General features: G+C 38.3%; 1 protein-coding gene across 1 annotated transcript in view; it reads left to right on the forward strand.

The window, feature by feature from the left end:
- CCDC83 (coiled-coil domain containing 83) overlaps positions 1 to 16,051 on the forward strand; it is a 107,498-nt gene that overhangs the window by 3,395 nt on the left and 88,052 nt on the right. The window contains exon 2 of the mRNA XM_007946261.1: positions 3,828 to 3,912. Coding sequence (XP_007944452.1) covers positions 3,828 to 3,912 — 85 coding nt within the window. The remainder of the gene's footprint in view (positions 1 to 3,827; positions 3,913 to 16,051) is intronic.

A 16,051-nucleotide genomic window follows, 5' to 3' on the forward strand; every position in this document is an offset into this window, starting at 1 on the left:
CACTCTGAGGAAGGACTGTTTAGCAACATCTTATCTTTCTCTTCTAATATCCAATCCCCTAACAAAGCCATGAACACATACTAGATAGTTGATTAATGTTTTTTGAGCAAGGGAACTTCTTTTTGGTATTATATTACTTATTTGGATAGGTGGTTTTGGAACTTTTGTTTTTATATGGACAGTCCTGTTAGAATATTTGAGATAAGGGGAAAAAATTATGGCGATTAATTTCTGTTTGGCTCTTCTTCAACAAACTGTGACTTTCCTGAAGAAAGGGACTGCATTTCATTCCTCTCTGTAACTATAGTACCTAACACAACCTTATCTATTATATTAGCTTATGATTTTTTTGTTGAGTAAATATTGTTTAATCTTGTTTGAAAGCAAAAGCACACTCATGACAGTGAAAAACTGAAAAGTACTGTATTTTCTAGTAGTGCCTAAAATCCTATAACTTTAAGAAGAGGATAGAGAATTACCATCAGCACAAAACTGATTCCTATGAAGTAGAGATCAGATATATCTCCATATTCCTTCTTGACCGCTTCTGACATCAGCCATCACCCCATACACACACACATGGCACTCTCTACTTCTCTGCTGGGTTCAAAAATTCATTGAAATGGTCCCACAGAACTCACATACTTATAGTTAAGTGATTTATTAAGGAAGTAACAGGGTACAACTCAGGATCAGGATCAACAGGCCACAACTCCAAATCAGGAATAGGAAGTGTGTAGTCAAAGTCTGGAAGGCTCCTCAAAGGTGGAGAGCATTTCTCTTCCTTCTTCAGGACAGTACTCTCAGAGTCTCTCAGCCATGCAAGCAAGCAGGCCCTTCTCTCTGCCTTTCACATTCCCTCTCAGCTATGCAGGCCTCCTCTCAGCCCCCTCAAGACAGGCCTCCTCTTGGCTCTGCACACTCCCTCTCAGCTGTGCAGGCCTCTCTGCTTTTGGCCTATCCATTGCTAACTAATGCAGCTCGTAGCCAGTGTAGCAGCTTTGTTCAGCTCTTTCTTAGCTGCATTCCTAGCAGCAGGTTTCTGCCATGACCACCAACACTGCCACAGGGCCCCTTTGAACTTCTCACTGTCTTCAGTGTTACAGCCATCAACCCATGTTGCTGCATTTTTAGGAGATTCTTTGCTTCTTCTCTTTTTTCTCTTGCCTTTTTTCTCCTTCTTTCTTTCTCCTAAAACTTCTGTGGGGTTGGCTACATATATTAGCAAACACCTTGTCAATTTCAAGGCATAGTCTTCCCAGCAGGGCCAAGAACTGACCAATCTCCTCGGTGGACCATAATCACTTCATTTGTATATGCTATGGTCACTTCTTTTGCATAGTATATTGACCAGTCCTTACAAGATGCATAAAATAGACCAATCACAGGACAAACTGCTGCCCAGTGCCACACAAAAACAATATCAAACCATCAAGTTGTTTACCCCTTATTCAGGAAATACCATTCAAACTGGACAAAAGTAACAAACCTAGGGTAGAAAAATAGGGCAAAGGTAATTCCTCAGGGCTTGGGAAAAAAACTCTTGTTTTTCGAAAGAACTAGGGCAAAAGACAACATAAAGGAACTCATTCACTACAAGTACTAATACTCAATGATGAGATGTCCTACCTTGAAACACGTACTTTCTTACCCACTAGTGAGAGTGTAAAGAGCATTGGCAGCATAGTGCCTAAGGTTGGCAGTTCAAACCCACCAGTCACTCTGCAGATGGCAGACTGGGGAATGTATTTCCATAAGGATTTACCACTTCAGAAACCCAAAGGGGGTTGTTATGAGTCAGAATCTATGACAGTGAGGTGTTTGTTTGTTTGTTTGTTTTAAGTGAGGGTGTATGTATATGTTCAAATATTCTGAAAGCATTAGCAGTCACTATACCGAAGTCCTACTCTTTGACCAGGTAATTTCATGTAGCTTGGGACTCTATTCCAAGGAAGGACATGAACTTCTTCAGTTGTTTGTGAAGAACTGATGCTGTCAAAGATAAATCTATAAAGTGATCATATCTGAATAATGTGGTTGGGTTTTTCCCCTAGTTTTGCCTGAAAGACAACACTGATCAATTTAAATAGTAGAATTTTAGAACTATAAAGAAACCATAGAGATCATTTCTTTTCAAACTTGTTTATAGAAGAGTAAACCAATGCTTACTCTGTTGTACATATGTTGTACTCATGTTGCTATGAGTCAGAACCAACTAGACAGCAACTAACAACAACAAGCCAAAGCATGAAATGGTTGACTGTTTTTAAACAGTAACCAGGAAAATCCAAATTCATAGTACACAGACAGAGCTTTTTGCTATTAAAAGATTTGCTTGTTTTGTGTTATTAATTTTCTCATCATTTGGAAGGAAGGCATTTTACTTTTCTCTCTACAGAGTATACATAAAAATATGTGATGTTTTGGGGGACACAGCTAAAAATGTAAGATTCTGATTGAACTGAAATTTGCAAAGCACTTACTTTATGCCAAACACATTCACATATGATTTCTTATTTTAATCCTTACAACAATATACAGAGTTAGGTATTGTCATTTCCATTTCACAGTTTGGAATTTGAGGCCCAAAGAATTGACTTACCTGAGGTCATATAGGTAAGAAGTAGTAGGGACAAGATTAAAAACCAGAATTTCTCATTCTTCAACCACTCTTCAACTACAGAGGTACTATATTTTTGTTGTTTGTTTTTAATTGAAGTAAAGAATATTACTAGGTGCTGTTGAGTCGATTTTCAACTCAAAGTGACCCTATGTGACAGAGTAGAACTACTGCACAGCGTTTTCTAGGTTGTCATTACAGGAGCAGAGCACCAGATCTTTCTCCCATAGAGCTACCGAGTGTGTTTGAACAGCCAAGTTTTTGGTTAGCATCCAAGCACTTAACCATGGCACCACCAGAGCTCTTGGAGGCAAAAGATACAGGGCAAAGTTATTTCCTTTGCTTATTTTGGTTTTAAATGTAAAGTTATAAGATTTTCTAGGTAATAGGGATATAAAGATCTTATTAACCCTTCAAGTAGCTATCAAATGTCCTATACCAAAGTCGTTCTGTATTTTTTTCTCTTTCATACCTAGCAGATGCTTACAGAATGCTGGATGTTAAAGAAATGTAGTTGGGCCAAGAAAGAGGCTTTTGTTATTTATATAAGAGATGGTATATTAATGAACTTGAACCAATTGGCATGCCTAGTTTATCTTGGTATTTCAAGGTGTGATTTTCCTTATAAAGTAATTGTTCTGTCTGTCATTTTTATCTGAATGTTTTTATACTTTGAAAAAACATGTTTTCTGTGAACTTTTTTCTAGATTTTCTTTAAGTTTAATTGTCTATAGATGACTCTCACTGCCGTCAAGTCGGATCCAACTCATAGTGACCCCTCCTTGCATTTCTGAGGCGGTATCACTACAGAAGTAGATTGTCCAACCTTCCTTCCAGGGAGTGGCTGGTGGGTTTGAACCACCAGCCTTCTGGTTAGCAGTCAAATGCCTTAGGCACTACGCCACCAGAGCTCCCATAGATAACTAGAAAGTACAAAAATTATGACTATGAAATATGAATGGGGACTGATTTTTTCCAAATACAAAACAACACTTGAAGTTATCTTCCCAATAGATATTGTAATAAGCAAAATATATTCAGAAACACAAAATCACTTAGGAAAGATTCTTATCCTTAAATGGATTTTTATAATAGATTTAATGATTCATTTCACTTCAGTCAATTTAGTTTAATTTTTAAGTTTTTTCCCATTAATTTGCCCTAAGATAAATAATTATAACTTTTATTTTCCTTTGTGTATTCTCAGCTGTCAAATAAAGGAAAGTGCAGTAGAACGACTCATGATTCAATTAAAAAAACTTAGGGAAAAGAACCAAAAGTATCATGAAAGAGTGAGTATAAAATTTAGTGACTCTATCTAGTCATTAAACATGCTTTAAACCATTGTGAATTGTGACAAAATGTCCTCTAGGAAATTATCTTCTTCAATGCTTGGAATTAGTTAATTTACAATCTATTTAAAGTATCCTTGTCCATGTGATACAAGAAAGTACTGCTGTTCCTGTTATATTATTATAATGTTAAAAGAAGCTTGATTTATGTCATTTAGATCATGAGGGCACTGCATTTTATGTTCAAAATTCTAAAGCTTTGAAATCATATTTATCTTTTGAAATATTATTTCACCGAACTATAAAACAATAGTTCTCTATTTTTAACTTCTGTGTCTTTTTGCTTTTAGATTTTTAAATAGTTTACATATATAAATGTCATTTGAAAAGTATAATCCCACTTGTTAAAATGGCTAATTCAGTATTTAAGATGATATATTGTTTTTGTAAAATTAGATTACAACAAATATCAAAAGTGAGTATCAGGACTAAATACTAACATGAACACATTTTGGAAGCAGTAAAATCATAAGTAACACAATATATCTCTTAAGGCATCTCATGAATGAGGAAATACTGAGGATGTCTGTGTTAAAGCATTTACTTTATATGTACCCTGAAACTTCCACAGTTCATTGTTTTATTTGGCTTTTCTCTAAAAAGACTCTCTACAAATTGTAATGGAATCTCAGTCAGATACCTGAGTGAATTCTGGCTTTACAACTTATTGAAGATGTCATATTGGGCAAAACTGCTATGTACCTTAATTTCCTTCTTGTAAAATGGGGAATCCTATCTACACCATAGGGCTAATTTGTTCATTCATTCAACAAATACTTATTTGACAAGTGCTGGTGGTGATAAAACTGTGACCCTGACACTGTCATGATTTTCTAGGATCAACCACTTGGAATAGGGGCTAACATAGAAACTCACCTCTATGGATTGGAGTGGAAAGGGGAAATCAGGCTTAGTTTTGGATGTAGGTTCCACTTGATGAGATCCAGAGCATCTAAGAGGAGTAAACTACTATTAAGGGACCAGTGCACATCCCTAGGGGTCAGAACTGGAATTCCTAGGTCAGGACTTGGCTGTAGCAAGGACCACAGATCAGGACTGAGGAACCACCTTTCCCATTAGCCCATCATTTGGAGCTAGAAACAGTTAAAGTTCTTGTTTCCATGAAGATTAGCTCAGAAATTGGACAGGCCTAAGTCTGCTCTTGGGATCATCACTGGACCCAACAATGAGGAGCAAGAAAAGCAAACTCTAGCTCCAACTATGTGTGTCAGGACATCATACATTTCTTTTCCATTTATACTGCTATCACCTCAGTTTCATCAACTCTCATCTCTTACCCATCCCTCTCCCATCTCGTCCATTTTCCACAGTGCAACCATAATTATCCTTTGAATGCTTAAACCCTTCAGTGGCTTCCTATTGCACAGAAAATAAAATGCGTAGTCTTTACTAAGGCCTTCAAGACCCTACAATCTCTAGTACCTGCTCACCTCTCCAAACTAGTTTCTAGCAGTTCTACTTTTTGCTTACCATTGCTTCTTTCAAGTCTTAAAAAACCTAATCTTTCTCATTAATGTAACCTGGAATGTTGTACAAAAACATCTCTCCATTACTAAATGAAAACTCTTTAGACAGCAACAATTAAGCCTTTCTTATCTTTGTTTCCCTGGAAGGGCTCAGCATGAGTAGGTGTTCAACAAATATTTATTGAGTTGATTCACATTAATACCAGTACAAGGAAGAAATTTTGAGGTCACAGATATTTAAATTGCTGAATTAAACATGACTCAAAGCAAGATACATATTTTTTTTCTCTTAAGTTATGACAACATCAGAAATGCCTTTCTTCCTAGCCATCATCTTTTCCTATGAGTATTTAATTTTGTTTGGGCTGTCACCTCATTTATTGACTTCTTTTCTCCCTGTTTGCATTCATTCCAGTCATTACATTACACATTCCATAGTTCACTGTGTCCACTTCCTCACCTCAAATTCGTTCTTCTCCTACTGTTCCACTACAGTGACTCTAGCAAAATCTATTATGGATCAACTCACCAGATCCAAGGAATTCTTTTTAATCCTCACTTTACTCCTTATTCCATCAGCAGTTAATTATATAGTCACTCCCTTCAGCTTTAAACTCTCTTCTCCATTGGTTTCTAAAATATTACTCTCCTTTAATTTTCCTCGTACTTTGACCATTTCTTCTTGCTTTTCTTTCTTAGAAGTTTTCTGGCCACTCCTTAATTATAATATTTACCAGGGTCCGATCTCAACCCTTTTCTCTCACTCTAAACTCTCTTTGGGATGATCTCACTTACCACCATGGCTTCCATTACCATTTATATGGTAATAATTCCCATATAAGAACTCTGGTGTCATAGTGCCTAAGGCATTTGACTGCTAACCAGAGAGCTGGCAGTTCAAACCCACCAGCCACACCTTGGAAGGAAGGTTGAGCAATCTACTTCCATAGTGATACTGACTCGGAAACTCAAGGAGGCGTAGCTATGAGTCGGATCCAACTCAACGACAGTGAGTTTGGGTTTTTGAATTCTCATATGTGATAACATTTCATAATACTGCTGTTGTGTGTCTTCAAGTCGATTCTGACTAATAGTGACAGTATAGGACATAGGAGAAATGCCCTATAGGGTTTCCAAGGCTGTAAATCTTGATGAGAGTACATCACCAGATCTTTTCTTCCAGGGAGTTGCTCATGGGTTTGAACTGTACACCTGTCGGTTAGTAGCCAGCTGCTTAACCAGTGTGCTACCAGGTTTCCTTATTCATAAAATGAGTACATATAAAAACTACTCAAATACTGAAATACCCTCAGCCCCTTATTCTGTCACACCTATCTTTGCCAATCTGCAACTCTGTAAAACAGCTGTACATGCTTCTGTAACTAGACTCCCAAGCACAATGGAATACACACACACATAGTGATGTTAAAAGTTTATTCCTCCAACAGTTAAGCACTTCTTTTGATTGTCCCCAGTAACTTCTCCTTCCTGGTCACCATGATGGTTGTGCTGAGCCTTAACTCTCTACCTCAGCCTTCCTAATGCTATTTCTGTTGAGTACACTTTCAGCACGTGACTCAGACTTACACTTTAGTGGTAAAATAAACAGGGAAACTCTCTCATGTCACTTCCTCTTTACTTTCTAACTTACCTGTATCCTAACCTATAACTCCCTTCCTCCTGTTGGTGAGGAAAAGGGTTGGTCCTCTTTTTCCAAAGTCAGTTTTCCTGTACGTGCCCCAGATTCCATCCCAAACTATTCCAGCAAATTCCCTGGAATTTGTGTGTATATAATTTCCCACCTATTCAGGGTTCTCTGGGTAGTGCAAAAGGTTAACGCGTTCAGCTGCTGGTCGGGGTGTTGGTGGTCAGATCTGCCCAAGGCATCCTAAGTAGAGTGATCTGGTGATCTGCTTCTGAAAAACCACGGCCACTGAAAGCTCTGTGGAGCAAAGTTCTACTCTTAAACACATGGAATTGCCATTGCCATTGTCGGAATCAACTCAATAGCAACTGTTTGGTTTGTTTGGTTTATGCTATCATCAATTGCTTTTTCAGCATAAACTCCTTCCACTAGATGTACCAGTGCTCCCAAGTTTCCATCACTCTGAAGAACTCAACCTCAAGCTATAACTCTCTCACTCCTTTCACTCATTCATTCAATAGATTATATATTTATATTTTAAGTTCTTAATGTGGAGTAGGAACTGAGAATCAAAGATGAAAACTATCTCCTTCCCTATTTTAGAGAAATTAACAGCCTAAAAACTTAAGCCATTGTAATATAGCTCCTGACAAATTTTTAATCTTCATTCTACTTAATTTCTCTGTGGCAAGTGACAAAGTTACTCTCTCATCCTTGAACTTTCTCCTCACTGAGCTTGCAAGGCACCCCTTTCTTTTGCTTTGAGTTTCTTCTCCCCAAGTCAGCTTTATTGACTTTTCTTTTTCTGCACTTTCTTTGAGTGACATTTTCCCACTCTAAGGCTTCAATCAACCATTTAATAAAGACTACCAAATATCTCTCTCCGATGCAACAACAACAACAACAACAACCAAATATCTCTCTCCAATGCTAGCCTCTCTGCTGGACTGTATTCCCAACTGCCTAATGGGTTTTTCCATTGGAATGTATCATGTCATTAATACAGGTGCCATCAAGTTGATTTCTGACAGCAGCCCCAGGTGACAGAATGGGACTGTCCAAGAGAGCCAAAGTATGATCTTGAATATATCCCTCCTGAATTTAGAGATCATCTAAAGAATAGATTTGATGCATTGAACACCAATGACCGAAAACCAGATGAATTATGGGAAGATATCAAGAACATTATCCATGAAGAAAGCAAGAGATCACTAAAAAGACAAGAAAAGAAGAGAAGACGAAAGTGGATGACAGAGGAGACTCTGAACCTTGCCCTTGAGCGGAGAATCGCTAAAGCAAATGGAAGAAATGAAAAGGTAAAAGAGCTGAACAGAAGATTTCAAAGAGCAGCTCGAGTAGACAAAGCCAATTACTATAATGAAATGTGCAAAGACCTGGAGTCTGAAAACCAAAAAGGAAGAACACGCTCAGCATTTCTCAAACTGAAGAAAAAATTTAAGCCTCGAGTTGCAATAGTGAGAGATTCTATGGGCAAAATAGTGAATGATGCAGGAAACATCAAGAGAAGATGGCAGAAATACACAGAGTCACTGTACCAAAAAGAACTGATCGATCTTTGTCCATTTCAGGAAGTGGCATATGATCTAGAACCAATGGTAATGAAGGAAGAAGTCAAAGCTGCAATGAAAGAACTGGCGAAGAACAAGGCTCCAGGAATTGATGGCATACCGATTGAGATATTTCAACAAACAGATGCCCCATTGGAGGCACTCACTCAGTTATGCCAAGAGATTTGGAGGACAGCTACCTGGCCAACTGACTGGAAGAGATCCATATTTGTGCCCATTCCAAAGAAAGGTGATCCCACAGAATGTAGAAATTATAGAACAATATCATTAATATCACATGCAAGTAAGATCTTACTGAAGATAATTCAGAAACGTTTGCAGCAGTATATTGACAGAGAACTTCCAGAGGTTCAAGCCGGATTCAGAAGAGGACGTGGAACAAGGGATATCATACCTGTTGTCAGATGGATCTTGGCTCAAGGCAGAGAATACCAGAAAGATGTTTACTTGTGTTTTATTGACTATGCAAAGGCATTTGATTGTGTGGATCATGACAAATTATGGACAACATTGTGAAGAATGGGAATCCCTGAGCACTTGATTGTACTCATGAGGAATCTGTACCTTGACCAGGAGGCTGTCGTTCGAACAGAACAAGGGGACATTACATGGTTTAAAATCAAGAAGGGAGTGCATCAGGGTTGTATTCTGTCTCCACACTTATTCAATCTATATGCTGAGCAAATAATCCGAGAAGCTGGACTGTATGAAGAAAAATGTGGTATCAGGATTGGAGGAAGAATCATTAACAACCTGAGATATGCAGACAATACAACTTTGCTTGCTGAAAGTGAGGATGACTTAAGGCACCTACTGATGAAGGTTGAAGAATACAGTCTGCAGTATGGATTACATCTCAATATAAAGAAAACAAAAATCCTCACATCTGGACCAATGAGCAGCATCACAATAAATGGAGAGAATATTGAGGTTGTCAAAGAATTCACGTTGCTTGGTTCTACAATCGATGCCAACGGAAGCAGCAGTCAGGATATTAGATGACGTGTAGCATTGGGAAAGTCAACTGCGAAGGAGCTGTTACAAGTGCTGAGAAGCAAGGATATCTCATTGAGGACTAAGGTGCGCCTGACACAAGCCATGATATTTCCAATCGCCTGGTATGCATGTGAGAGCTGGACAATGAATAAGGAAGACCGAAGAAAAGTTGATGCTTTTGAGTTGTGGTGCTGGCGGAGAATGCTGAAAGTACCATGGACTGCTAAAAGAACTAACAGATCTGTCCTGGAGGAAGTGCAGCCAGGATGCTCCTTGGAAGCAAGAATGGCCAGACTTCGTCTCACCTATTTTGGTCATGTTGTAAGAAGGGACCATTCCCTGGAGAAGGATGTCATGCCTGGTAGGGTGGAGGGTCGACGAAAGAGGGGGAGGCCTTCAACGAGATGCATTGATACGGTGGCTGCGATGATGGGATCAAGTATAGCAGGGCTTGTGGGGCTGGCGCGGGATCGGGCAGTGTTTCGTTCTGCTGTGCATGGGGTCACTATGAGTCGGAAACGACTCGACGGCACTTAACAACAACAACAACTAACAAAGAGAGTTTTCTAGGCTGTAGTTTTTGTGGGAGTGTATTGTCAGGGATTTTTCCCACGGAGTAACTGTTGGTTCAAACCACCAACATTTCTATTAGTGGCCAGGCACTTAACCTTTGTGCCAACAGGGCTCATGAGCTCCTGAAATTCAATGTGTCTATAAATCAAGCCCCTTCACAGTTAGAGGTTCTTGTTAGACAAACCAAACACCCATTTCATGGGCTTGAAGGATTTCTTTAGGACCATAATCTTTTGAGGCATCTCAGTCAATTGGCATAATATAGTTCATGAAGTATATGTTCTACATCCTAGTTGGATGAGTAACATCTGGGGTCTTAAAAGTTTGCAAGCACCCTCTAAGACACAACAACTATTTGTCTCTACTCATTCTGAGCAAAAGAGAAAGAAAGAAACCAAAGACTCAGAAGAAACTAGTCTGCGGGACTAAAAGTCTACATGGACCATGGCCTCATATACCCTGAGACTAGAAGAACTAGATGATGCCCATCTACTACTAACAACCATTCTCATCAAAAAACAACCATTCTGATCAGAGTAACAATACATGAACCTGACAGAATGGGAGAAAACTATGGAACATAAACCTCAAATTCCTAAAAAACAAAACAAGCAAAAAAAAAAAAAAAGTGCCAGAATTACTGGACCTTTGAGACTAGGGGACTTCCCAAGACTATTGCCCCAAGATACTCTTTAAACCTTGAACTGAAATGAGCCCTTGAGGTCACCTAATTTTAACTAAATAACAGATTGGCTCACAAAATAAAAAATATCAACTCATACTGCGCTCCTTTAAAAAATCATTAATATGAGACCAAACATCTAACAATTACTTTAAAGCAAAGATGAGAATATAAGAGGGCAGGGAAACTAGATTAATGGAAATGGAACCAGAACAGAAATATTGAGACTATTCATGCGTTGTGAAAAATGTAACCAATTTCACTGAAATTATAGAATGGAAACCTAAATGGCTGTATAAACCTTCACTGAATACCCAATATTATTTTTTAAAAAAATGGGTGAAATATGAATAAAGTATCTATTTAGTTAATAACATACCAGTATTAATTTTCTGATTTTGATAATGTACTGTGGTTATATAAGATGTTATCGCTACAGAAAGCTTGGTGAATTATAGATGGAAACTTCTTGTTCTCCTTCTTATGAGAACTTAAAAAGTTGAAAGAGTAAAATTCATGAAACAGCCTTGAATCAAAATCAATAATTTTTGTAGCTTATTTACTGAATATTCTTTTTTTATTTCCTATTTTATAATGTTATGATAACTCTTGCTTCAAATAATAATTATTGACTTCACTTTTGGGATAAAATATCTCTTTTTAGCACACTGGAGGATATACTAAATTTTATGTCAGCATAGCACTCAAAATACTTTTTCAGATGTATTGGATTTTGTAACATTGTCAGATGCTTTGTATTTGAAACTCAGATGGGTTTTGGAAAATTTAATATAGATCTTATTAAATTTATATATAATACTAACTATAATTTAGTAACATTAAGGCTGGCAGGTCAAACCCACCAGCCACTCCTTGGAAGGAAGACTGGACAATCTACTTCTGTAGCGTTACTGCCCTGGAAACCCAAGGAGGGGTTGCTATAGGTCGAAAATGACTCTACAGCAGTGAGTTTTGTGTTGGATGCAACACTGTGTAACATTTTTAGGATGTGTAATGTTCTTTAAGAACATTGGTGGTACAGTGGTTAAGCACTGCTAACCAGAAGGTCAGTAGTTCGAACTCACCAGCTGCTCTATGGGAGAAAGATGTGGCAATCCACTTTCAAAAAGATTTACAAACTTGGAAACCCTATGGGCCAGTTCTACTCTGATGCTGTAAGTTGGAATCACCACAGGGTCACTATGAGTTGGAATTTACTCAACAGCAATGTTGACCCGACAGCAATGGTTTTGGGTAATACTGATTATATAAGAAATCATGTTTGGAAAAAGTTGTCATTGTGTCCACAATATAAGAATACTAGATTCACATTTGAGAAGTATTATGTTAAGTATGGATAGTAAAAGGAAAATTCCTTTATATATGTGTGTGTGTGTGTGTGTGTATATATATGTATGTATATATATTTAAAGGAAATATATACATATCTATATGTACACATATATCTTTTATTATACATATACACAGACACATACACATATATATATATATGTTGTTGTTATTGTTAGGTGCAGTCGAGTCGTCTCCCACTCAGCGACCCTATGCACAACAGACTGAAACACTATCCGTTCCTGTGCCAGACTCACAATCCTTGCTATACATGAGCCCATGATTGCAGCCACTGTGTTTGTCTGTCTCGTTGAGGGCCCTCCCTTTCTTCATTGACCCTCCACTTTACCAAGCACGATATCCTTCTCCAGGGAATGGTTCCTTCTGACAACATGACCAAAATAGATGAGACAAAGGCTGGCCATTCTCGCTTCCAAGGAGCATTCTGGCTGCACTTCTTCCAGGACAGATTAGTTAGTCCTTTAAGCAAGTAGTCCATGGTACTGTTAGCATTCTTCTCCAACACTACAACTCAAAAGCATCAACTCTTCTTCAGTCTTCCTTATTCATTGTCCAGCTTTCACATGCATAAGAGGCAATTGAAAATAACATGGCTTGAGTTAGGTGCATCTTAGCCTTCAAGGAGACATCTTTGCTCTTTATCATTTGAAAGTGGTCTTTTGCAGCAGATTTCCCCAGTGCAATATGTTGTCTGATGTCTTGACTGCTGCTTCTATTGGTGTTGATTGTAGAACCAAGTAATATGAAATCCTTGACAACTTCAACCTTTTCTCCATATATTGTGAAGCTGTTTATTGGATCAGTTGTGAGGATTTTTGTTTTCTTTATATTGAGGTGTAATCCATACTGCAGACTGGAGTCTTTAATCTTCATCAATAAGTGATTCAAGTCATTCTCACTTTCAGCAAGGAAAATTGTGTCATCTGCTTATCATAGGTTGTTAATGAGTCTTCCTCCAATCGTGATGCCATGTTCATCTTCATATAATCCAGCTTCTCGGGTTATTTGCTCACATATAAATAAGTAAGTATGGCAACCTTGACACACTCCCTTCTTGATTCTGAACCATGCAGTATCTCCTTATTCTATTCAAACAATAGCCTCCTGATCTATATACAGGTTCCTCATGAGTACAATCAAGTGTTCTGGAATTTCCATTCTTATCAATGTTATCCATAATTTGTTATGATCCACACAATCAAATTATTTGCATAGTCAATAAGACATAAGTAAACATCTTGCTGGTATTGTTTGCTTTCAGCTAAGATCCATCTGACATCACCAAGTTATCCTTCATTCCACATCCTCTTCTGAATCCAGTTTGCAATTCTGGAAGCTCTCTGTCAATATACTGCTGCAACCATTTTTAAATTATCTTCAGTAAGATTTTACTTGCATGTGATATTAATGATATTGTTTGATAATTTCCACATTCTGTGGGATCACCTTTCTTTGGAATGGGTACAAATATGGATCTCTTCCAGTCAGTTGACCAGGTAGCTGTCTTCCAAATCTCTTGGCATAACTGAGTAAGTGCCTCCAACACGTCATCCATTTGTTGAAAGATCTCAATGGGTATTCTGTCAATTCCCGGAGTCTTGTTCTTCACCAGTTCCTTCAGTGCAGCTTTGACTTCTTCCTTCAGTACCATTGGTTCTTGATCATATGCCACCTCCTGAAATGGAAAAACATAGACCAATTCTTTTTAGTAAAGTGACTCTCTGTATTCCTTCCATCTTCTCTTGATGTTTCCTGCATCATTCAATATTTTGCCCATAGAGTCTTTCAAGATTACAACTCGAGGCTTAATTTTTTTCCTCAGTTCTTTCAGCTTGAGAAATGACAAGTGTGTTCTTCCCTTTTGGTTTTCTAACACCAGGTCTTTGCACATTTCATTATAGTAATTGGCTTTGTCTACTCGAGCTGCTCTCTGAAATCTTCTGTTCAGCTCTTTTATCTTGTCATTTCTTCCATTTGCTTTAGCTACTCTCCATTCAAAGGCAAGTTTTAGAGTCTCTTCTGGCATGCATTTTGGTCTGTTCTTCCTTTTTTGTAATTTTAATGACTTCTTGCTTTCTTTATGGATGATGTTCTTGATGTCATCCCACAATTCCTCTGGTTTTTGGTCACTGGTGTTCATTGCATCAAATCTATTCTTTAGATGGTCTCTAAATTCAGGAGGGATATTATCAAGTTCATATTTTGGCTCTCTTGGACTTGTTTTAATTGTCTTCAATTTCACTTTAAACATGCATATGAGCAGTTGATGGTCTGTTCCACAATCAGCTCCTGGCCTTGTTTTGGCTGAAGATACTGAACTTCTCCATTGCCTCTTGCCACAGAGGTAGTCCTATGTATTCCATCTGGTGAAGTCCACATGTACAGTCGTTGCTTATGTTACTGAAAAATGGTATTTGCAATGAATAAGTCATTAGTCTTGCAAAATATCTATCACACATTCTCCAGTGTTATTTCTATCATCAAGGCCATATTTTTCAACTACTGATAACCCTTCTTTATTTCCAACTTTTGCATTCCAGTCACCAGTGATAATCAACACATCTTGATTGCATGTTTGGTCAATCTCAGACTGCAGAAGTTGGTAGAAATCTTCTATTTCCTCATCTTTGGCTTTGGTGGTTAGTGTGTAAATTTGAATAGTAGTATTAACTGGTCTTCCTTGTAGGTGTATGGTTATTATCATATCACTGATAGTGTTATACTTCAGGACAGATCTTGAAACACTCTTTGTGATGATGAATGCCACACCATTCCTCTTCAATTTGTCATTCCTTGCATAGTATATCATATGGTTGCCTGATTCAAAATAGCCAAAACCAGTCCATTTCAGCTCACTAATGCCTAGAATATTGATCTTTATGCATTCCATTTCATTTTTGACAACTTCCAGTTTTCCTAGATTCATACTTCATATATTCCATGTTCCAATTATTAATGGATGTTTGCATCTGTTTCTACTCATTTTGAGTCATGCCACATCAGCCAATGGAGGTCCTGAAAGCTTTACTCTATCCATATTGTTAAGGTCGTCTCTGCTCTGAGGAGTCAGCTCTTCCCCAGTCAAATTTTGAGTGCCTTCTGACCTGATGGACTCATGTTCTGGCTCTATACTGGACAATGTTTCAGGGCTATTCATAAAGATTTCCAGTAATATATCAGACAGTGTTTCACTGTTATTCATAAGGTTTTCTCTGGCCAATTGTTTGAGAAGTGGATGGCCTCTTCCTTCTTCTGAATCTGTCATAACCTGGAAGCTCCACTGAAAACTTTACACCGTGAAAACTGTACAAATGCCTTGCTGGCATTTTGCAACACTGGTGGCATAACCTCTAGTGTCACAGCAACATGTAAGCCACCACAAGATGACAAACTGACAGAAAAGTTCATCTCTCTTTGTTCTTAACCCCTCTGCACCTCCCTACCTCAGGCAAGAGCCTTAAAATAGAGTCACCCCCGAGCAAAAAGCAGTCCCCAGCCCCAAGCCCGCCTACTTTGGGCCCCGCCTTAATATAGAGCCACTCCCAGGTGAAAAGCATGCCCCGAGCCCTGGGCCTGCCTACCTCGGGCCCCAGCCACCCCAGGTGAAAAGCCCAAGACTCACCTGCCTCAGGTGCTAGCCTTAAAATAGAGCCCCCCCCCAAGCGAAAAGGAGCCTCCGGCCCCAGGGATATATATATGTATACATGTATATATATATATATATATATATATATAT

This window comes from Orycteropus afer, unplaced genomic scaffold, assembly GCF_000298275.1.
Source record: "Orycteropus afer afer isolate SDZICR_OR568_19922 unplaced genomic scaffold, OryAfe1.0 scaffold00154, whole genome shotgun sequence".
Lineage (NCBI taxonomy): Eukaryota > Metazoa > Chordata > Mammalia > Tubulidentata > Orycteropodidae > Orycteropus > Orycteropus afer.